Source organism: Erpetoichthys calabaricus, chromosome 8, assembly GCF_900747795.2.
Source record: "Erpetoichthys calabaricus chromosome 8, fErpCal1.3, whole genome shotgun sequence".
Classification (NCBI taxonomy): domain Eukaryota; kingdom Metazoa; phylum Chordata; class Cladistia; order Polypteriformes; family Polypteridae; genus Erpetoichthys; species Erpetoichthys calabaricus.
In genome coordinates, this window is record NC_041401.2 from 139,949,786 (window position 1) to 139,974,066 (window position 24,281).

Genomic DNA, 24,281 nt, shown 5'->3' on the forward strand with positions numbered 1-24,281 from the left:
TTTAAATTTGAGCATGGTTAAATTAACACTTTCCTGTTTCATACAATTGTATTATAATACTTGTAATTTGTTGTCCTGCAGAAACACTGTAGATATGGATGTGTTTCAGAAACTGAACAGTGCAAGTCAGAAACTTGGACAAGCTGTAAAAATAAATTATTGTACCCCAGCAGATTCCACCTCTAATAGTGAAGAATCATTTAAGTATATGTTCAGGTATGGTACTGTCTTTTTCTTGAACATTTGTAATATTTCTAGTGATCTCGTGTTGATTCTAAGGCTGATTAATGCCAGTCATGAAAAATCGTGTGTGTATAACAGGAGAGCATGATGGAAATTCTGTGTAAAATCAGGAATCAAATGAGAGTGGAAGAGCTACAGGATAATATCCTGTTGCCTATTTCTACAAATCAAATAATCATCTTTTGGTAGTTTTAAGTGTGTTTTCATTTGAACTTTTTCACTTTATTTTCCATCAGAAAAAACTATTAAAAGACAATTTATTTCATATTTTAATATAATGTAAACCATGATTTAGTGAATACAGTAATCCCTCACCTATCGCGGGGGTTACGTTCCAGAGCCCCCCCGCGATAGGTGAAAATCCGCGAAGTAGCGACTTATATTTATTTTATTATTTATACATATTTAAAGGCTTTATAAACCCTTCCCACACTCTTATAAACCTTTCTCACTCTCTTGTTAACCTTTCCCACACTCTTATAAACACTTCCTATGCTCTTAAACACTTTCTACATTCTTAAACACCTCAGACCAACACTGCACGCAGCGATCAGATGTCAATGTGTCTGCACTCGCTTTGTGAAGGGGGCAGCTGAACTCACGCTGAGCAGAAATGGACTTTGTGCTGCTTCTGCCAAAATGCCTGCTTGTCGCTCTGCGTGTTCGGAAGGAGGAGTGTGTGTGTGTGAGAGCTGAACGCACCTTCGCTCAAACCCCCCCTCCCCGGAAGCGCAGTACGCTCCTGCCACTTCACATTGTCAAGGGGGTGGGGAGCTGAATGAACGCTAAGGAGAAGTGGACTTTGTGCTGCTTGTCGCTCTGCGTGTCAATAATTTTAAGCCTGTACATCACCAATTTTCCTGTCTCACTGTCTTGTCTTGCGTGAAGTTAAAATGTTTTATAATAGTGAGATGTTACTCATATCCTTAGCCCGACATCCACATATCATATGTGTTAACAAAGTGTGTTTTATAAGTTTACATGTGTTTAAAGCATGTGGGATGGGTATTTTAAGGCTTAAACTATAAAAATGTTTATTTATATGGTCTTTCTATATCGCGGATTTTCTCCTGTTGCTGATGGGTCTGGAACATAACTTCAGCGATAGGCGGGCAATCACTTGTATTTAAAAACCCGCGAAGTCGTGAATCCGCGAAAAGTGAACCGCGAAGTAGCAAGGGATTACTGTATACCAATTTTCCTTAAAACATGTCTTCCTTACCAGAAAAATCTCACAGCACAGTTTAAAACACTTTGTACAATTAGGACATATGTGTTTATTCAAATGCTGATGGCATTCATTTAATTAAATGAGTTGTGGAAATGCATTTCCATTAGGGGCAAGTTGGGAATGATGTTTTTGCTTTAAGGCAGTGTCAGATTTGCATCTTTAAATAGCTCACAGTGTGTTTTTAGATGGAAGGCATGTCACTTTTAAGGAGTGTAGCTGCATATAGTGCCATGTGAGGGGTCATTTTGGCAGCCAACTGACAAAAAAAAAATGGTGGAATAAGAACAGAAGCACTGTATGAAAGTAAACAACCAACATAGTCAACTCAGTTGCACTGGGCCCTGTTTCACAGCACTTTAATAAAATAATTCAATTTATAGCAAGATTGGAGGCAGCAGTGTCCTCCTCCATCCAGGGCTAATACACATGGAGCACACATTAAACCACTAAACTCAATAGTAGGGAAAAGGTGTTTACATCTGCTTCCCACGTTAGAATGCTCCACAACACAATATACATTTTTAAATACGTTTTTTAGCACATGTAGTTTGTATAGTACAGTGGAACCTCTAGATACGAGTTTAATTCGTTCCAGCACTGAGCTTGTATAGCGAATTTCTCGTATCTAGAACAAACTTCCCCATTGAAAATAATGGAAATCCAGTTAATCCATTCCGCACCCCAAATATATTAACATAAAAATCAATTTTCCTAACAAATAACACTGATAAATTATATATACTGTAGTCTACCTTTAATAAATAACACTGGTAAATAATATAACTGATTATTAAAAGAATCAAAACAGGTGTCCAAAGTGCAGTAGAGCATTCAATAAATCTTTAAATAAATAATCCTTAAAACAGTTGTGAAATGGAGGTTTAAAATACACAAGAATAACAATCCTTTAACACGAGGTTAAAACGTCAACAGGAAGCAGGCTTTAAAAAACAGATGACAATCCCCGGTGCTTCTTCTCTGTTAGCGTCTCACCTGCGGGCTCTGCAACATGCGAGACACTCTTAATGCAGCTGACCTTCTCTACACCGTCCTGCTTCAGCTGTTTGGCTCGCCTGTTCAGCTACACGCAAGCCTGCACTCGCTCGCTCGCTCTCCCGCACCGACTTCCTGCCTGCCTGCTTGCTTGCTTGCTTGCTTGCTTTCTCGCTCTCTTTTATTTTACTTTTTCTCCCCCCTTAACCGGCTCGCGCTTCTCTATATATGCGGGGAGGACATGGCAGCTGAAGCCCATCAGCAAAGAAACAATCATGGATGTGGGCAGTTTCCCACCTGTGCACTTAAGTGAGAAACGCAGACACCGCAGATCGCGGCTCGCAACTGCTACCACGCCCCCTCGCTAAGCCGCGAGCTATACCCACAGCCTGGCTCGTGGCTCGTTACGCGAGCCAATGCTCGCATTTAGATCTGAATTTTTCACTCATACTTTCCTCGTATTTTGAATTTCTCGTATACAGAGGTGATCGTATCTCGAGGTTCCACTGTAATGGTGAGACAGCTTTTATTTTTTTAATCTTAATAAATACCTTTGGAAAATGAAAGTAGTCCATATATAGGAAATCAGTTCACACAGTAGTGTGTTTTTGAATTGAAGACCTGCCTCAGGCCCATTCATTGGTCAAGAGTTCTGTCTTCAGTTCAGAAGTTCCTGTTTATGGACTACTTTATTCTGAAGGGTTTTAGTTAACAATATTTTAGCAAAATATACATGTGTTTTACAAGTTTTTAGTATATGCCTGAGTGACATGACATGTGAATTATGTGGCACAAGTAATGTGAGGTTTATGTCATGGACATTTTTTATAGTGTTTGCTATTGTCCATCGTTAGTTACCATGGGCTTCCAGTCAGAAATATTGTTATCGCCATTCTCCATGAAAACATGAAATTAGAAATTTTTCTTGGCCATCATTACAAACCACTTAGGGCAAGCAACATATACAAAATTAGAAATTTTGGTAGAGTGCTTCTTTAATCTTCATTTGCACTATATTTTGAAAAACATTTTCTCCATTTATATTCTCAATATGTTTGTATTTGTAATGTATTATGGTGGTTAGAGTAATAGCACAATAAAACACTTCTATTGATAAATTTGCTGTAATTTTTACCCTTTTTTTGTTACTTCTAGACTGAAGCAGCAACTGGCAAAGCAGTGCGAGGATATGGAAATAAGGCTTAAAACTGGTTTGTCCTTTCATTTTTTTGAGCTCAAGTACTGTATATTCTTCTAAATGAATCATGTATTGGAAAATATTCCATTAGTACATGCAGTACAGCACCTGCAGAATACTGTGGTTTTATGCCCTTTATTATTTAAGCAGTGGCTAACTAATTAAAAACAATACATAAGTCCTAGTTAGTGGATTTTAACTTCCGTAGAGTTTTTAATAAGTATTTTGCAGAATACCATGAAATATGCAGTATTTTTGCCTTTATTCAATTCATTAATGGACAGGGATATTTTAAAAGAACTGTAATATATAATATAAATATAAATTATATATATAATATACACACTAGGAGGCTCTGCCCCCTGCTCGCTTCACTCGCCCACCCCCATGTTTGGTTTTCCGGATATACAGTACAATTTATTTTTTGTATAGCCCAAAATCACACAAGAAGTGCTGCAATGGGCTTTAACAGGCCCTGTCTCTTGACAGCCCCCCATCCTTGACCCTCTAAGAAAACCAGAAAAAAACTCCCCCAAAAAAAACCCTTGTAGGGAAAAAATGGAAGAAACCTTGGGAAAGGCAATTCAAAGAGAGACCCCTTTCCAGGTAGGTTGGGTGTGCAGTGGGTGCCAAAAAAGAAGAGGGTCAATACAATACATAGAACAGAATAAATCCTCAATACAGTATAAAAATAAAAATTCTAGAAGTATGGAGTAGAATTTCACATTAGATGATATCACATAATATGATTTGGATTTGTTTCAAGTCCTGGAGACCTCATTCATCAAGCTGCCTCCCCCATTTTGCCATTCCACATCTGAAATAGCGCTTATCCGATGAAAAGACCCCTCATTCCCAAGTCCCCAGTCATCAGGGATGACTTTACCTTAGGCAGGCAATCTACAATTTAAAGAGATTATTTTCTTGTGAATTGTTATATGCATTATTTTCACTTTTACTTTAAAAACTTTTGTTAAAACAATACTTGTCCTTTATTTCCGGCCATGTGCATGGTTACATCTTTCTTGCCAGACGTATAATGCTGCTCGTGTTGTGAAGGGGGGGGTGTCTGAGTGCACGCTAAGGATATGCCTTTGGATCATTTGCTGTCTTTCTGCTGCTTGCGAGCTGTCTCTTCTGCCTGTTGCATGTCGTTGTTCCAACAACTGCTTGGTTAGATGTCTGTGGACTCCTTTTAAATAATGGCTCACTGCCTGGTCTCGCATGACGTTGTAAAAACAATACTTGTCCTTTATTTCTGGCCCTGGGCGTAGTTAAATTCTTTCTTGCAGGGCGTATAACGCTGCTCGCATTGTCGGGGGGGGGGGGGGGCTGCTGTCGTGCTGCCCTTCGATCTTTTTAAAGCCTGTACAGCTGCTGTCCTTTTTGCTACAGCCCTGGGACAATCTCTTGGCACCAAGTCTCATGTTTAAGGTCCCCGCGAGACGCACTGTGGCAAGTCCCTTTGGTCTCGCGGGTCTTTTAAATGTCTTCCAAGAAGATTATGTATCATTGCATTGCTTTTGCTTTCCAGGACAGGATTTTCTTTTATAATAGAGAGATATATTCTAATGTGTGTGTGTGTATGTATATACTGTATATTGCTGTCAAAAAATTAACTGCTTAAGTAGTTGTTTTTTCAACTTAATTGCTCCCACAAGTGAGCCTTTGCCCCAGCTCATAACTACTGTCAGAAAAAAGAGAAGCTTTTATTGAAAACAGTGATGTCAGATTAGAGCTGACGTTCAGAGAAGCTTACCAGTGCTACATTTTAAGGGGACACACTCTGCCTTTTCATTGGGTAGGAGTAATGGTTTCATGTCGGTTATTAATAGTGTTGCCCTTAAATGAGATACATTTTTCCAATGTCCCTGGCTAATAACAATAGTTTGTCAACTGCTTTCAGGCCAGCTGTTTCTCTCTCGCTCTGATATGCCCTATGTCATAGTAGAGGACACAATCAGCTGTGGTTTCATTTTTGGCCCACTTCCTGAGTCACTGGCTACCTTGAATTGCCTACAGTGACATTCTGTGTAATGATTGCTTGTATACCATTTTTCTGAAATCTCAGTAGCTCTTAAAAAGTTAGGTTTAAAAGATATCCTCCATGCTGTCCACTTTCTTTAAGGGTCAGCATGGTCCTGTACATTTTACACTGGCATGTCAAGCTGCCTTTTCCTATCAGTGTGTGGTTGCATTTCTGTGATTGTTCCCTGCTGCTGGCTGCCTTATGCAGGTGGATATTACCTCACATTAAACAGTAGATCTGCAAATTCTGGCAGTTCGGCATCTAGAAATGTAGTGTAATGACCACTGCTTGAACCTTTGCATATGATAAAATGAAACATGTTTCTAATAGAAAAATTAAAGAAATTCAACATTTGCTAGCTAAATACATTCTGCGAGAATCCAGTAGAAATTTTTTAATAGTAAGTTGGACCAGAAATTCAGTAAGCACAGACAAAAGGTTCAGAGCCAGAAAGCCTAATACAGGAAAGGCCCAAACACCACTGTTGGATAAGGATGTGCCAACTTTTTACCTTAAGTCAGAGGTTTTCATATTGTTCTCTCAAAACTATTTACACATTTTCACACCCTTTTATCATTTTTCAAACATTCTTTTTCCATTACAGGTTTGTAGGTATGCCAGAGTCAATGCCAGCAACATTGACTTTAAACACCAGTACATTAGGTGCCTTGGCAAACTAAAATATAAGACAAGTTTACAAGAATATGTCATTCAGCCTAGCATAGTGTTCCAGTTCCTGGTCACATTAACTTTTTAAAAATGTAATTAAGTAATGAATTGAAAGTGCACAAAGTATGACTTTTGAATACGGTATTGGATAATTGTATGTATGGCTTGAAGTAGGCAGGTACACACCTTTCTGTTTCAGTGGCAGTGTGCCTCTGCATACCAGCACCTAGTGCTTCAACCCCCAAAGTCCTCGGGCACCAAGGCATGTGAGGCAAATGATTATAATACAAATAATGCATTAAATATAAACCAGATTTGAATAAATGTGGGTTTGTGCGTAAGTGTGATTTGTCATGCTTAGGGCCAGTTGCTGCCTTATGTTGGTTGCTGCAGAAGTAGAATCTAGCTCTCCACAACTGTGGCTAAAAAACACGAATCAATGACAAGACGGATCACAATATGAGTCATTGATATGAATTTTTTTTTATTGATAAAAGTCCAGACATTGAGTTTTACATTAGTATTTTTGATGATCAAATATTCTCCATCAAGTTCTTCCCTTTCACAATATTTTTTGTAATTTAACAGAAGAAGATTACAACTTTTCAAATCCCGTCTCAGAAGCAGAACAGGATATGTAAGTATATTTTGCCTTTTTATTATTTATTTTTAACTGTTAGAAAGTTGCTGGGTTAAATTTGATCAATAAAACAAGTATCTGTTAGCAAAGTATAAAAATTAACATTAATGTTTTGTCCTCTTGCATACTACAATAAACTGAAATTAAAGAAGGAATAAAATACCATAATATACATGCTGCTTGAAAACAATGTGAAAAGTTTTTAAAGCTTTCTTTTTGTAATAATTTGATTTATCATTGACATATTCATCATTACTGTGATTTGTGTCATGGCATCAGACGTGATTCTTGATTAAGAAAATCTGTCTGGTGACAGCTCATTAAAAAGTTTGTAGTGAATAGCGACAACAATCTACCACTGAAAAGGCTATGCCTACAGGGTTTCTTTCTGTAACCCTGCCCCCAATATCCATGCACTTTAAATGCCTGGGGTGCAACTGAAAACAAGCAGAGCAAATTGAAGAAAAAAAAAACCTAAACTATAGACTTGACACTGAAGGAAAATTAAAAAGAGACCATTGCTTTTATCCGTTAAAGAGCTCAGTAACACAAGTTAACTGAAGTTTAAACATTCATTTATATATCTATCATTTTGATTACTGCATAACTCCATAGTGTAAAAACAGAAACTAGTCTTTAGAGAGGTACTGTGGGGTATGTGTGTGTGTGTGTGTGTGTATATATATATATATATATATATATATATATATATATATATATATATATATATATAAAATATGCTATGTGTTAAAGCGCTATAACTATATTCTAGTATGGCATGTTTAGCGTGTCCATTTAGAAGGTAATATTAACTGGTTATTCATGTAGACTGCGCAGCCTTGTGCCATGGCTCAAAAAAGGTTGGGAAACACTGCTCTAGCATTACCACAGACATATTTTACATTAGAAAAATCCCACAGTGCACCACCAAACAAAAATGTCACAAAAAGTATATGTAATTAAATATAATCTTATAGTTTCAATTTACTCAGTGTGAAACCTGGGCCTGTTTAGTTGAACACAATACTGATATACATGCAGGAATTGACTCATCACTTGAGAGGTGTGATGACGCCAAGTTGCTTCATTAGTCAAAAACACTTAGTTCCTCCCACTGCTGATATACACGGGCTAAAACTTTGCCAAAGGGCAACCACCGAACCTCCGTATGCAGCAATAGCAGTTTATGCTCCACACCCATTTCCTCACACAATGATGCTAACATGTGACTTTTTACAGGTCTTGTCTTCAAAAAGTTTATCATGCGCACAACATCGTCCAGTACAGGAGCTAGGTCTGCTGGTAGTGTGGTGGCTTAGTGAGATTACCGTTAGAGTGGATAAAAGCACCAAATTTTGCATGGCTATTCATTAGGGTCTATGAAAGAATTTTAGCCTAGGAGCCCAAAAAATTGCTTGATAAAAACACAAAACTGCAGATTTACCGGTCAATGAAAATTGTTGTCAAAATGGCCCAAAAATTACCGTCCATGCACTATAAAAACCAGACGTAGATACGCGAAACTCAAATCTTAACAGTCTTTGACAGAGTCACCAAGTCAATCACAAATTATTACATCACTATGAAATAGTTTTCAGATTTAATTCTATTTGTTGCACATGCATTTACACAGTGGTGAGCAGTCCAGATTTGCATTACTGCATTTGCATCTGGTGCAATCGCCTTTACAGGAACATTTGATCAGCTCACTGCAGGCCCTAGAGACTTCAGGGAGAGTGGTCCATTGTGGCACCCATGATCCTGATTCTGTCAACCATGCATAGCCCAATGGAGAAGGAATCAGTTGGTCAGTTTGTAAGCTTGCCATCCAGATTCCTGCCTGATATACAACCCTTTGTACGTGCAGAAGTAGTGCGTCCTGTGTAGGTGGCAGTTTCTCCTTTGATCGGTTTGCATGACGGAAGAGTTCTTAATTGATTCACAGACATCAAAGGGCTGCTTTTATCATACAGGATAACAGTCAGTCTTTCAAGCATTTTGAATTGTACACAATCAGAAGTCAACTGCTGAAATGGATGTTTGGCAAGATTTAAAAATGTCTCTGTGACACCATATGCTTGCCAGGCCTGCCAAGCTGACTTCTTACCTCTACCAGTGAAAGCTGAAGTTGTATCGCAGCTGGAGTATGCATGGAACACAGACAGCACTCTTGACTTTGGCTCACCCAAGCTTGCACATATTTCATTAATGTGGTAAAATCTGTGCTGCTTGCCTGTGTCAAAGGCCACCCAAATATCAGCAGCAGATTGTGATAACTAGGTCATGAAATATGCCTGCAAGGATGACTACTACGTCGGTGTCTACAGTACGCACAATTACACTTTTTGCTCCGTCTTCCAGTGCATGCTGTACATGTACAACAATCCGAGTGTCAGCCTTCTCGTGGTTGCAGTCATTCATGGGAGAACCAGAACCAAGAACTGAAACAGCATGTCGTGATGTGACATATATATTTTTTTTTTCTGGTGACCACTTGAACTCTTCAATCTTATTTGTCAAAAAAGCAAACAGTTCCTTCTTATTGGTTGGGTCACAGAGATAATCCATCCAGTTATGTGGCAGTTTTGTCTGACCGAACATTTTTCTGCGTTCGCCTTTTCCCCTCTTTTCTCGTGTTGTCTCCTTCAAACTGCCTGAGATGTAGCTGTCCCAAACAACGTCTAGCCTGTTGTAATTTTGCAGCAGCTTTTCAAGGTAAGGGATGAAAACACCACTTGCGTACATATCAAACGTGTTAATGGTGTTAATGGGCAGGAAGTGGATGATAGCAGCTCCATCTAGAACTTTGCAGTCATATAAAACAGGTTCCTCACACTGATCAGGCTGTTCAAGGCACTGCAGCAGATCAGACTTGGTACCTGGCAAGTGAAGCTTACCGAAGTCTGACAGGGAAGGAGGGAATGACTGCATTTTGAGTGCAAAAAACTCTTCCAAGTCACCTTCGCAGTTTTGCATAGCAATGTAAAGCTGCCCAAACAGTGCAACAGTGTTCTTCCGTTCTTTGATCTTCTTGCCCTGCTTTGGAGTAGACTTGTGTTTAGGGTTACTGAAGAGTGCCAGCGAATTTCTTTTTATAGGATCATTAATTGAGTTTGCACATCAAGAACCCATTTAACAAAGTCTTGGTATTGTCTCTTAGCTGTGTCCTCCAGGCAGTGGAGTGAGTCAGTCACCAGTTGACCTGTACAGATATGGCTATCAAGAGTAACTAGTTCTGGGAAATCAAGAATAGATTGCCCATCTGTCTCATAGCTTCACAGAAGCGTGTCACCTGTGTGTGGAAAGTCTTCTGAACTGAGAAGCCCTGTTCATGGTGTAGCAAGTTCTTACTGTTGTCAGAATCATCATCATGGAGGTATTCTTCCTCAAATTCCTTCTGTAGTCTTGCAAGTTCTGGTCCTGAAATCATCCATTGTCTGAAGGCGTTTGGATTTTCTGTGATTCCCACTGCACCACCTGAACCCTTCACGATCATCTTCATCTGCTCGTATGGAATGGCAGAGAATTTGTTACATGTCTTTGATAAAACCCAGTGTGACTTGTTCTGAAACTCATCTTTGACTGAGTCAGGCAAGGATTTCTTGTCCCTGATATGGACAGGCGTCCATCTTGCATAATTTACATGGTCCAACGCAAAAAACAGAGGGGTTAGTTCTTCCAACTCTTCAACATACAGTGGGAAATGTCTTTCTCTGTGAGCCCTGACGAAAATTAGAATTAGGTTTTCATATCTCATGATCATGTCCCAGAACATGAAAGTTGGACTTTTTGGCAGCATGTCTATTCTCTAAGCCTCTGCTGCTTCATCATCTTTTGGGCCTGTACTAAGCACTGTACTCTGCAGGGCAAGCACAGTGACTTGATGAGCATGCCTAGTTCGGGTTAGGTGGGCAGCCTTCTGAAACGAGTCAGCCATGCCAGATGATACTACTTCAGCTGTGGTGAGTGCGGCTGTCCAGCCTGAGCTTTCAAGGAGATCACCCAAGGTATTCCACAGAGCCATTTCAGTATGCAAGCCTCCAAGCATAACCACATGCACTTTTTCACCATGAGTGTCATGCCATTTCCACTGTACCAATTTGGCAAGGGCAAAAAGAGGCTGATCAAATGTTGTAACGGGAATTTATCCAGGATTCAAAAATTCAACAGCCTATCTTCCTACATTCAATCCATGTTTAATCATGGCAGATGTAGCAGACTTTTTGTAGAACAAAGGAAGCGTGGCACATATTGCTGGGGGGGTCTTCCACCATTGGCTGTATAGAGGAATGGTATCACCACTGGTCAATTCTTATCTAAAAGTGACAATGCGTTCTGAGTCCAGTGTGTTCCTGCACTTTACCAGCATTCAAACAACTGTCCAGTTTGCTTATCTTGCACTCTGGAACAGCAACAGAAGTGTTCTTCAAGTCAACTGCAGGCACTATGGCATAGCTATCAGGAAGAAACTTGTCCTTTTTTCTTGTCCCTTGAACAGTACTGGGCAATCTTTCTGTGCCAGGTTGCATCTTAGTTGGCAAGTGGAACAAACTGATTCCACTCCCATGGAATGAACTAGTCGCTGTAGTCGAACTTGGGTTGTAGTCTACATTATCAATAGCACCAATAGTAAAAAGCCCTTGCCTGAGACAACCAGGAGCCACCACACCATCTGCTGAGTACTGCTCACACACTGAAGTGGCAATTTAGTCTTCAATGGATTGGTGTTTTGGTTCTGGTTAATGCATGCAGGTTGATGCCAATGTAGACAGGAAGAGGCGGCTCACGTTCCAAAGTATGTCATGTCTTCATGCCAGTAGTAGACATTCGCTTCTTTATATTGAATACAGTGCTCTGGCCAATGGTGAGACATGCCTGTGAGTCGCGCTTATCCTGATCCTTGAGGTTCAGACCATTCAATATCATTGACGCAAGATACTTTACGCTAGACGGCAATGACGTCTTTTGACATTCTGCTGTGAAGCTACCAGCGAAGGTGAAAACATTGTGGCAGAAGATGTCATATCTGATTATTTTAGCAGCCTTTGCTGCTAAAAATGACAGCATCCTCATCAAAATCACGTTGCTTCACGGCATCCCATAACATTTTTCTCATTCCCTCCTTGAAAACAATAATTGTATTTCTACCGTCAAACTCATCTTGTGCATCTGGGAAGCGCTCTAGCAATTGCTCCTTCAACCTTGTCTTGTTCACTAGTTTTTGTATGCCCAGATCTTCATTCTCTCTACGTGACTCGTCTTGAATTTCAGACAACTTGGAAAACAATATACCAGATTCCACTGATTTTTCAATGTAGGTTGTTAGTTCTACAAAAGCTCTAGAGTTGTTCATTTTTTGATCTGTGTTTTCACATTTCTGGTTTGCCTTCCTTAGGCTGCGATACCTGTTTCTCAACCCAACTAAGCATGGTAAGTGGCATTTAGCCTCCATTGCCATTAAATTTCCAACTATCCTAATCTGAAGCTTGGTGCATTTGAGTTCATTAATCATGGTCCGGTTAGTCTTGTCAGCATCAAATGTCGACACTTCATGCAGAACACCTTCCTTTTCATCTTACTCACAAAAAAAGCATTTCTGCATATCTATTGCTTGATAGATATTTTCTCTTCAGCGTTTACTGTAGTGCATATGTTCCTTTTCTGTGCCTTTTCAAGCTTAGATCTGTTAAACTTTAGATAGCAAGACTTGTGCCATGAAGCAGAATGTGCAGCTAGACTCCTCTGGTTTGACATTCACTTCAACAGGCAGAGCATCTATAGCCCTGAACTGGCCAACATTGGCCAAAAAGGAACGATATGCATCTGTTTTGTTGTGACTTGGCTCAGGTGTGTGCAGTGGACACTTCAAAGGTTCAGCAGTGACTTTCTGAAAAATAATGCATCGATCCCAGTTCATCTCCATCTCCCATCTTAAATTATTCGAACCTGCAATTAAGCACAGACACTAAATTACTATTGTATTTGGTTTATTGGTACTAAACAGTTTTGAAAAAGTAAAAATTCTAAATGTTGTAATGTTTTAAACTACCATCTACTACAATATATTTTATTTGGTTAAGTTATTTTTATCACATGCTGAGTTATTGACATTACCAACAGGGTTATGTTAGGCCGATCTGAAACAATTGCGATGTTAATTCATTTTGTGTTTTATACTGTTTATTGTACAATCCCATCAGGGCTCTTAGGCTAAAGTAACTCTATTGAACTTAAAGAAGAACTGTGCTAAATTTGATGCTTTTATCCGCCCTGTAACGGTACCCTTGAATCCGGTCACTAAGACACCACACTATGGTAATGTCTTGGCAACAAGTTCCTCACAGTACAGAAAACAATGCGTTGCAATAACATCTGGATGTTGCTCTTTCACTCTGCTTACAAATCCTTTGGTGCACCCGAATATGGCGGCTGCTCCATCAGTGCAAACATTTATGCAGTTTTCCCACTTAAGTCCTCCTTGTTCAAGGTACTCTGGTACAACTCGAAAAATTTCCTCTCCTGTTGTTCTTTCTGGCAATTTCTTGCAAAACAGGAAGTTTTCTCTGATGGTGTGAATGTTGTGGATGTCCATTGATATCCGTAGATTCATAGAGTTGCAATGCAAATTTTTCACTGACGTGCAACTTTTCCAAAACAATCCTTTCAATGTCAATGGACATGTCATCAATAACGTCTGGCAATTGTATTTCGGCTGCAAAATTGATGATCAAGACAAGGAATGGGCATCTCACATTTGCTGTGTGACAAGTGCGGTCAGTCGGAGAGCCTGGCTCAGAGGCAATTGAAAGATGATGCCGTTTGCTATTCTGATGATATGGCGAGAACAGAGACCATGTGACAGACTGTTACTTCTGTTTGACTGTGTCTGTTTTTTGTTTTTTTTTTGCCAAAAACAAGAAGTCAATCGAATATCCTAATCTGCCTTCAGCAATGAGACCCGTGCCACATGACGACAGTCTTCCAATTCCGAAACCACCAGAGGATTGAACCTTATACAAACTGACAGTGACATTGACCCAGATTTTGAACTCTGCTCTTTAGGCGATCCACATCTGATAACACAGTCCGAATTGAACGATTTGGTCAGAGATTTGGGTCTGTCAGAAGCGGAGATGCTGGGTTCGAGACTGCAGGAATGGTGTTTGCCTTCACCAGGTACGAAAATTTCTGTGTTTCGAGGCCGACATCATGATATAACCAAATTTTTTGCACAAGTCGACAGTCTGTTTCTGTTGTGACATTGAAGGATTGTTCTCGGCCTTGGGTTGTGATCACAACCTGGAAGAGTGGTGTCTCTTCATTGAATCGTCAATGTTAAGCCTAAAAGCTGTTCTGCTACACAATGGCAATGTTTATCCTTCAGTACTTGTTGGCTATGCAGCACACATGAAAGAAACGTATGAGAATATGGAACTGTTGCTGAAGCACGTCCAGTATAGCAGGAACAACTGGAATATCTGTGGAGATTGTTGCTCTGTTAACTAGGACTGCAGCTCGGCTATACAAAGTACTGTTGTTTCATCTGTGAATGAGACAGCCATGCCAAAGAGTCGCACTATTCTCGACAGAACTGGCCACTCCATAAAAAGTTAGTTCCAGAACAGAAAAATGTGGCACATGAATTGCTTGTCGACCCGCCAAAGATATTTTTGCCTCCTCTTCACATAAAACTGGGACTCATGAAGAATTTCGTAAAAGCACTGAACAAGGAAGACGAAGGATTTCATTATTTAAGAAAGTTGTTCCCAAGAGTAACTGACACCAAGATCAAAGAGGGCATTTTTGTTGGCCCCCAGATCAGACATGTTATGAGTGACAAGCAGTTTGAAGGTCTGTTAGTTGGGCTGGAAAAAATTGCCTGGAAAGCCTTCAAAGACATTGTTGACAATTTTCTGGGCAATTACAAGGCACCAAACTACATTCAGCTGGTAGAGAAACTTCTCAAAGCATACAAGACAAAGAAGTGCAACATGTCACTCAAGATTCTTTTCCTCCACTCACACTTGGACTTTTTCCCCACAAATCTCTGTGCTGTCAGTGACGAACACGGTGAAAGGTTTCACCAGGACATTGCTACGATGGAAAAACGATACCAGGGCAACTGGAATCCGTCAATGCTCGCTGACTACTGTTGGACACTATAACATGATGCAGCAGACATTGAATACAAAAGAAAATCGGGAGCAAAACACTTCTAATTCTGTTGAATTTAATAGCTTATGCAAAACATAAATGTGACTAAATACATTATTGTCAGTAAACATATAAATGTCTATTTCTCAGAGTTTCTACATGATGCAGTAAAACCAAAACTACATTTGTGATATCTGTCACAATCGGCAAAAACTTTTCAGGAAGCAAGACTTTTCAAAAAAAAAAAATTGTTGTGCAGTGTTATTGAAATATCAAAATTTTCTCCTTCTGGAAGGCAAATATCATCACCTATCCCCAAGATTACCAACATTCAATACTGCAAAAAAAATCTTATGGCGATCTCTTAAGGATAATTCTGACATAAACAAGCACTAGGTTGACTTGTTTGTTTGTTTTCTGTTGTTCCACTTTTAGTCTCTTCAGCATGGCAACATTTCCATTGCGGGAACAAATCCACTTAACCCTGTATACATACATTATACCAATTTATTGATCTGAGTCATTCTAACCCAACATTTTAAATGAAACTTAAAAATATAGTACCCATATATACATAAGCCAGCTGTTAACACCTTTTAAAATGCCATCACGATATGTTCTATATAATCATATCTAAGATCTTTTTACACGCAGGTTTGTTCTCTGCAGATCTGAGGAATTGTGTATGTGTTGGGAGTGGAGGGGAAGATGAAGAGTCAGTAGTACTTATAGTAGCTATTGTTGGTACCCAGCAGTTTTGGAAGGATCTTTACCATAGACAGGAGAGTAAACGGTGTAAGTAATTCTTAAGAAAAAAAAGATACTTCAAAATGGAAACAAATAGCAAGAAATGTCCAAAGTCAACAAGTACTTATTACACAGACAAAGATTCTTTTAAAAAAATTGACACACTTTATGCTTTGTTATAGTATAACATCTAATATTAGAAGAATAATTCTGTTAATATGTATACTAATTTATTTTTCAGAACAGAAGCTGTGATTGAATTGTACACTGCTAAGATCCAGCACCAGAAAACCTCATTAACCTTGCAAAGGTAACTAATTTAAGGCAGTTTCACTTATGTAAAATTTCCATTTACAGTATCCATATATACAAAATATCAAGCGTAGTAGATTACAACTTTGAGCTCCAAGATGGCTTAAACAATAAAATCAATTCAATTACATTTTAAATGTTCCAAAAGAAAAATTTGTTTGCAAGTAGCATTCTAAGCAGTGGTGGCTGGTGAAAACAATTTCGACAGGGATGCAGTTTTTGAGGGGACAAACTGAAGCAGCACATATCTATTTTATAGTGCCTTTCACATCTATCTCTCTGGACATTGCACATGCCCTTGTGGTCCTCATCACAATACCAGTGCACATCTTGGCCTGTCCAGTACTAGACTCATAGGACAAATCCAGGTTAAAATGTTTTTTATACCTTTTACACCGTGTTGCCCAATCTGGTGCCAGCTTTTACATTGTTACTGTGCTCAAAAACTTCAGTCAGTGACCTCCACTGACTTCCCATAACTTGGCCTATGGATGTGGACATGATCAGGTGCACCCGGCATCCAGTACACCTGTTTCTAAATTGCCCAGTCCTCTGCCAATGTGCCCAGTTCCTCATTTTGCCAAAACCCACACCATAATGCCCACAACCCCCAACTCTATAATCTTCCAATAACGTGCACCTCCCTCTGTCTTAGAACATATCCATAGCAGATGTCCAATCCAAATCTTATTCTGTCTGATAGAGTGCCCAGTCATTTGCCATTTCCACTGTATTCCATACATCCACATCATACAATCACTAGTCCTCTGATTTTATACTGAAGTCTTGCATCACTGTTTATCCTTTACTACACCCAGAGTCATTCCCACCCTGATTTTATTCTGTACTGCCAGTCTGCCCAGTCCTGAGTCCAAGACCCACAGATCCCCGAAACCCCCCACATCTTAAAACATAAGCTGTGTAGGTTACATATTGATAAAAAAATTGCATGTGATTTAATTCAGATGTAGTAAATAAGGTCTCTGTGTTATTTGCCATAAATAGTGTGATTGACAACCTTTGTCACGCCAAGTAATGCATCTGTTGCTTCTGGAAGGATTTGTTTTTGTATAAATAAACACAGCTGTGACAAATTTGTGGAAATTCACAAATGCAGACAAATTGGTCTAAGAGACTGTTTGTTTGAATGGTGTTGTAAATTAGTAACAGACTGCATGATGATTTTCTTAATTTATTGTACCAGTAGTACATTCTGTATCACCAGTGGTCTCAGAAAGCTGCATATGTTTGTATAAGCTATAATGCAGGTTTTTGTAACTGTGCTGAAAGCATACATTTCCTTTCAGTTCATCTAGTTTGTTGCATAATGACTATACAGTCATGAGTATTAAAGAAGGCAGAGGAGTACAAAGGAGGACTTATTGCTTCTATTATATAATTAATATGCATTACTAAAGTAAATCTTTAAAAGTGCTTTCTTTACACAGAAAAGGAAGGCAAAAAATAATTGCAGGCCATTACTCACAAACTGAAATCACAATGAAAAGTAGTGACCCTATAATATGAAAACTTATTTCTTCTTCTTTCTATGCTTAAAACCCGATCCCTGGAGAAATGTTACACTAGCAAAATGCTGCAGAACACAAACTCTGTACAAAATTTGTTGACATTTGGTAGATATATAATACACTTTCTCTGATTTAAGCCAGTGTACACGCAGAGTAGCATGTTAATTGGACATACAAGTAAGAATTTTAGTGTACTTTATCTGTTACAGTACCATCTACTAATACTACAACCATTTAAATTTATGTATTTGGCTGATGTGTTTACCATGGCAACTTATGATGTTTATGATACATTTGGTTGCTTTGCTTCTAGTTTTCCATTTAGAACACAGGAAGGTCAAGTGACTTGCTTTAAGGTCACACAGTGTCAGAGTAGCAGAATTTTAATCCACAACCTCAGGGTTTGAAGTCCAAAGCCTTAACCACTACACCACACCTGCCCCAAATTAAAGATGATAACCAAGAAAGTACAAACATACCAGTCCTGTCCACGAAGTGCAGCAGAAAGCTAGGATGGAATATTTTCAGTAAACCGAGCAGATCTGAATTTAAATAAGTGTTCAGATTCAAGTTTATTGTCAAGTATATATTGCGAAATGAAATTCTTACTTGTATGGCTCCTATACACCATACATTGGTACAATACCAACAAGACACTGAACAACATTATATGTTTTAGAGCAACTCCAGACAGTGTATATGAGAAACACTCATGCACTTACCAGTATGGATAGCTGTTGAGAAGCCTTATGACCCGTTTATAAAAAGTGTGTACAGGTGCTTAAGGTCCTGTTTTGAATGACTGTTTTGGATGGATGGCAACTGTACTGCTTACAATACTGTTTACCTTTCCAAGGCAGCACTGTTACTGAACAGAATGGAGCAATGTGCCAGTAAAATATCTAGCCAACTTGAACACCATCTGCAGTAATAGAAAAGTGCAAAAATCATACTAGAACAGCCAAATAAATAACCAAAAGACATTCCTGTATATTCACCCATCAGTCAATACATTTTCCAAATCCTTTAGTTACCATTATTTTGAAAATCCTTAATGTTCCCTAGCATACATAAATTGGACCAGCTTGCTGTTACTGGTTGTCTTTTTAAGGTTTTGTTCCTAATATTTCTATAAATATTTCCTAGCATTATTTCCATAAATGTAACATAACCATGTTTGTATTTAGGGAATGCCACAATCTTTAATTTATTTTTACTATGCAGATTGGGATTATGACTTATTATTAAATCTTTCGTAAATATTTATTTTGAAGAGCACAGGTTGCCTGTACCATATCAGAGAAAGTTGTTAAAGAAGATAAACAAACAGAGTGAGTATTTCCATTTTTTTCAGGAGACAATTTACACTGTATGTTCACTGACATTTTTAATGATTTCCTTCTAAAATTCTGCAGTGGAAAATATAACAATATATTAAAAATACAATAATAGCTTTCCTCTTCTTTATTCTGTCTTTTTATCTCAGTAAATTACTATACAGGTTGGCCATTGCTTAATGAATTGTTAAAACAAGGCAGTTTTTGGTTGGGTTTCACATCTAAAAGTGCAACAATAATACCGAAGTCAGAATATGCAGAATGATATGCTACAAAACACAACTTAAGTATTAATGTTGAATTTAACAAAAATACCAACAAATACAGTGATGCAACATCAATTGCCACCGCTGGAGAATGAGAAGCAAAAGAAAATGGGAAAGAATAACTTCCAAACAGACTTCTTATCCCAATCACATCACATTTGCCTGCAAACCATTCCAGTGCACGTCCGGTATCTGATTAGGTCAATGGGTCATGATTAAAAGCAAACAGTAGAGAAGCAGCCATTAGATTTCTAAAATGGATATGGCTGCTCCTTGATATTCTGTTCATGAATTAAAGAACCATATAAAGAACAAAAGACACACTTTTTGAAGTCCAGTGATCACACTGAATGGTCTTACTCTTCACGTAAGGGGAAGTATACCAGTACGGGAGACATGCATTATGCAATAATGACAAGTGAACCCCATACTCTTACATCACTTTTCACAAAATATGATAGATAAGCAATCATAGGCTTTTTTTTTTTTCTCTCTCCCCACAATGCACATGTAGAGAGAATCGGCAAACTTCAGTAACTCCTAAAATATCTGTGTAAGGACAAAAAGTTTGTCCACATATAGGATTGAATCTGCTTGCCTCTTCATTTTTGACCTATTGAACAAATTCTCCAGCATGGAACACCAGTATAGGCATTTCTAAGGAAATGGAGTAGTACAGTCTCTTTGTAATTGGAACCCCTTGTCCTGCCCCCGTTTCAGTAATGCTGACCACTAATCTACCATTCTTGAGGCATGCCCCTGTCTTCCACAAAACACCTGTTCATTTGTGGCTAAATCTCATCCAGTCCTGCAGCTTTAGTATTTAAGATTTTTAATCATCATGTTGACTGCACATATTGGACCTAAAGACCATTTTAAGATGATGTGCAGTAGTTATTTGAATTAATAATGTGTAAAGCTGTAAGTGAAGCTGATACATTTATACTCCACTGCAGACATGCTTTTAAACCCTTATCTTTTATGCAAAGTTTTCTTTTTTGTTTTTACTTCCTAAAATCATCATTTCTTCTTTCCTTTTAGAACAATAAAGGAAACAGTAAATCATACTCTGCTCTTATGTTCACAGATACTAAAATTGCAGGAGGTAAGTAGTATTTTCTCTTGTATATAAACTGAGATGAAGTTTGCATTAAATAATCATAATTAAAATTTAAATATTTTGAAGAAAAAACATTAAATATTTAAACACAGTGAAAAATATAAATTATATACTGTATACAGTATATCATACATGATATGACTAAGATATAAAGCTTCCTTTTAAAATTTTAGTGTATTATTCATAGTTATAAATCTATGTACAACAATCTTGTATGTTTCACTTGGTAAAAGGCTCCAGCCCTGATGCAGATTAATGTGTAGTCACATGTGAGCATACCATGTTGATAATAAAATCTGAGCAGATGTGTTTTCAAATTCTGATTAATGCCACAAGGCATTCGGTTATACTCATTGAATGAATAATACTGTAAATGAAGAGTTCATTTTCCATATTCACTGGTTGCATCAGGAAAGCCATCATAAAGTTACAGAATTACTAAAAAAAAAAAAAAAAAAAAAAAAGTTGACATTTAATAAGTGCCAGAGAAAGCAGGCTCATCAGGGGTTAACTCTTAAGTTTATATATAAAAAAAATTATATATGAAGCAGATGATGAAATGGGCACTGTATTTAGTTCATACTTCTTTACACTCCACACTTACAAGACTGATTTGTGTGCTTCATAAATTCATGGTTAAGTACCAATATGCATGTACTAACTTGTTTTAGAAAACTCTTAGATGTATTGCAGCTGCACACCGCAGAAAAGGTAAATGGTATTGTGGAAATCACAGCTTGGATTGTTTAAAATGCTGGATCAGCAAAGTATTTCTTTATATAATATGAACTAATTTAAAAGTGAAATGGAATAAAATTAACGTTTGAATTACATGGCATTGCTTATGTGAGTGCTAAAATGTAACTAAAGCACTTTCTTTCAAAATAACATCAAATATCTTTTAATTATTTTTTCACTGTCTATTCACTAACCCCTGTTTGGAATTTTAAAAAAAAATTGTGTCTTAACTACTAGGGAGGCAGATTAAAAACTAGTAGTTAACACCAACTTATTGTAGTTATATGCCATATGCTTAGTTATATGCCATAACTAATAATGATGAAATGTATCATTTCAAATATTTGTATCATTGTATCATGTATCATTTTAAATATTAAGATTCCTGAAAAATAGCTATCAGACTAAATTTGTTACAGGATATTATCTTAACCCTGAGTATATGTTAGAAAGTTTTTTGTTTTTGTTGTTTCTTTTCCTTAACTACAAAGGTAATTAAGTACTCCTAATGATAGCAAAGGAAATTTCTCAGAATGAGATCAGCAGATGAGGTTTTTATACAGCAACTTTCCAAGACAGTCTGACTACAGTTGCACAGCTATTCATATTCTTTTATCATTTTTTTTCCTTGGTGCAGGAGTGCAACAAACTAAGAAGCCAAGTCCGAGAAGTTCGAAAAGAAAGACTAAGTGAGTGTTGCTTTTTTTAACTACAAATCTGCTTTTCAACTTTTTCTTTAATTCTTTATTACTGTAATCAAACAACAGTTTAATTATAAAAAAACTTAACATTCTCAAACCAGCTGAATCCAATTCAGGGTCACAGAGGGCCCAAGGCTCTCCTGCTAGTACTGGGCGCAAGGCAGGAATCAGTCCTAGACAGGGCACCAGTCAATCGCATTGGCCACACACACACACACACACACATCCACAAATGCATTCACACAGGCAATTTAGAGTTTCCAGTTACACTAACTAGCATGACTTTGAGAATGTGGGCGAAAAAAAATAAGAGTACCAGGATGGAAGCTCCTACAGACATGAGAAGAATATGCTGGCTCCACAGACCATGACAGGGTTCCAAATTTGAACTGAGGACTCTGGATCAAGCATAAACTTCTTGTGTAGAAAGACGGACGGGTAGAACTTTATTCATTAATGGGTGAAAATTCATTTGAGTTGCGGATATAATTTTTCTGTTGGATTTGACTTGGACACTCCAGAGCACTGAATTTCTTCTAATGTCAGTCTTTAACAGGATGGATAATACTGTTTGGAAACCATTGTCTTGCTGCACGCTTTAAATGTAGCTCATCTTTAGCTGAAAGACAGATGCCCAGCAGAGTTCATGTTACCTTCAGTGAACTTGTTATCCTGAAGAGGCAAATTATCAGCCAGTCCATGACACAAGTATCATGATTGACAGTTCTCCAGCCAAAAATGTTTTTTTTTTTTTTTTTTTTTTTTAATTTTGAGTCTACCCCTTGTAATTTGTAGTGATGGCCGAGAAAAACTTTTCATCTCATGTTTTCATGCAGGACAAGAGAAACTATTTATAGTATAATGAAACATAATGGTGACATGATCTGTCTAATGGCAAATGATATGAAAATGAAAAATGTGCATAATTCACATGTCCTTTATCCATTCATATGCTGAAAACGTGCAAAATGTATACATTTTTTGTTAAAATATTTTGTTAGTACGTACTTCTAGAAAACTCGGTGTACAAGGTAAGCAGGAAAGATGCATTCCCAGACACATCATCTACAAAGATTTTTGAGGGTGAAATATGCAAAACTTAAGAAAATGTGTAAGCAGGTGGATATTTTTTACAGAACCGTACATCCGAGATCCCATCCATCCATTTTTCTAAAACAGTTTATTCAGGACAGGGTCATGGGATAGCAAGCATGCATCTCAGCAGGCACCGGGTGCAAGGCAGGAACAATCCTTGGCCCATAGAATATAAATTGACATTCCTAATTATTTTGGACATGTTGTGCATTTTTGTTTTTAAATTTCCTAATTTATAAACATCCACATGATATAAAATTTGGTTTGTGAAATAAAATGGAAATTAAAGAACATTTTGTCAGTAATAATTTTATTGAAAAAGTTCTATTTTCCATTATGTCAACTTTTTAACAATGTTGCCATCCGTCCATTGTGTTACCCACTTTATTAGGTGTCTAACACAAACCAGCATAAAGAGATTCCAACTCGTGTTTCATGCTTTTCTCATGTTTAAACTGTCTAGTAGTAAATAATAAAATGTATTTAATTTCAGTCTTAAAGAAAGACTCACTGATGAATGTAGAGGAAATTAGAAAAGTAAGCAAAATGAAGGAGGAAAAGGTGCAGTCAATGGAAAGTGAGGTATTGAAACGAGGCCAGGAATACTTGGAAAAATATCTTCACATGGCTGCTCTGACAGGAAATGTATTTCAGGTACAGTTTTATGTGTTGGTGTGTTTTGTTTTTTTTTAACTTGTTAACAAAATGTAAAATAAAAATTTTCACAAATTCTGTAATGCATGTAAAATGTAAAGCTGCACTGCCCTTAATACAAATGTAAGTGAAGTGCTTTCTGATTACCATCTGATGTATCCCATTTGCATGACTGTACATTTTATTTAATATAAAACTTTTTTTTAAAATCATAGCAGCAGTTGGTTTCAGTTGAACTGTTTTCTTTGTTTCAGGGTCTTATTCTGGGAAGTAATGTGAACTGGGCCACAGATCCCCATTTACGAGAAATCATCTTACAGCTGGAAAAGAATTTCTGATTTTAGATTCTATTAAGCAGACATGCTACTTTAATGATCATTACTTACTTTTATTCTATGTTAGTGTTCCCTTATTTTAAATCTTATTTATTTGGTCTTTTTTCTCTTACATTATTTGTATGACAGTGTTCTATATAAATAAATGTTGTTGTTGTTATTACAGTGACTGATAATCTGGACTATCGCATCATATTGCAATTTAATGGATGCAGGAACAGCGGACGAAACACCGGGGGTGACCAATTTGGTTTAATTTTGAAGCCAGTTATGCCTGCATTAAACAGCAC

At 37.7% G+C, this 24,281-nt stretch overlaps 2 protein-coding genes across 2 annotated transcripts in view; both read left to right on the top strand.

Moving 5' to 3' along the window:
- The window catches only part of vps8 (VPS8 subunit of CORVET complex), an 893,492-nt gene that overhangs the window by 108,716 nt on the left and 760,495 nt on the right, over window positions 1-24,281 (top strand). The gene's annotated exons all lie outside the window — the stretch shown is intronic.
- On the top strand, window positions 83-24,279 carry LOC114656770 (centromere protein H-like). Its single transcript, XM_028808383.2, has 9 exons — window positions 83-216; window positions 3,623-3,678; window positions 6,952-7,000; window positions 16,146-16,214; window positions 19,020-19,076; window positions 20,390-20,453; window positions 21,844-21,895; window positions 23,496-23,656; window positions 23,911-24,279. The coding sequence occupies exons 1-9, from the start codon at window positions 95-97 to the stop codon at window positions 23,992-23,994; spliced, it is 714 nt and encodes a 237-aa protein (XP_028664216.2). The 5' UTR covers window positions 83-94; the 3' UTR covers window positions 23,995-24,279.

Bases quoted from the DNA above. Each gene is read 5' to 3' on its own strand.
- LOC114656770 (XM_028808383.2), top strand. From the start codon at position 95: ATGGATGTGTTTCAGAAACTGAACAGTGCAAGTCAGAAACTTGGACAA. The intron at 7,001-16,145 runs GTAAGTATATTT...TTTATTTTTCAG, and splicing joins TCAGAAGCAGAACAGGATAT to AACAGAAGCTGTGATTGAAT. The intron at 16,215-19,019 runs GTAACTAATTTA...TTTATTTTGAAG, and splicing joins ACCTCATTAACCTTGCAAAG to AGCACAGGTTGCCTGTACCA.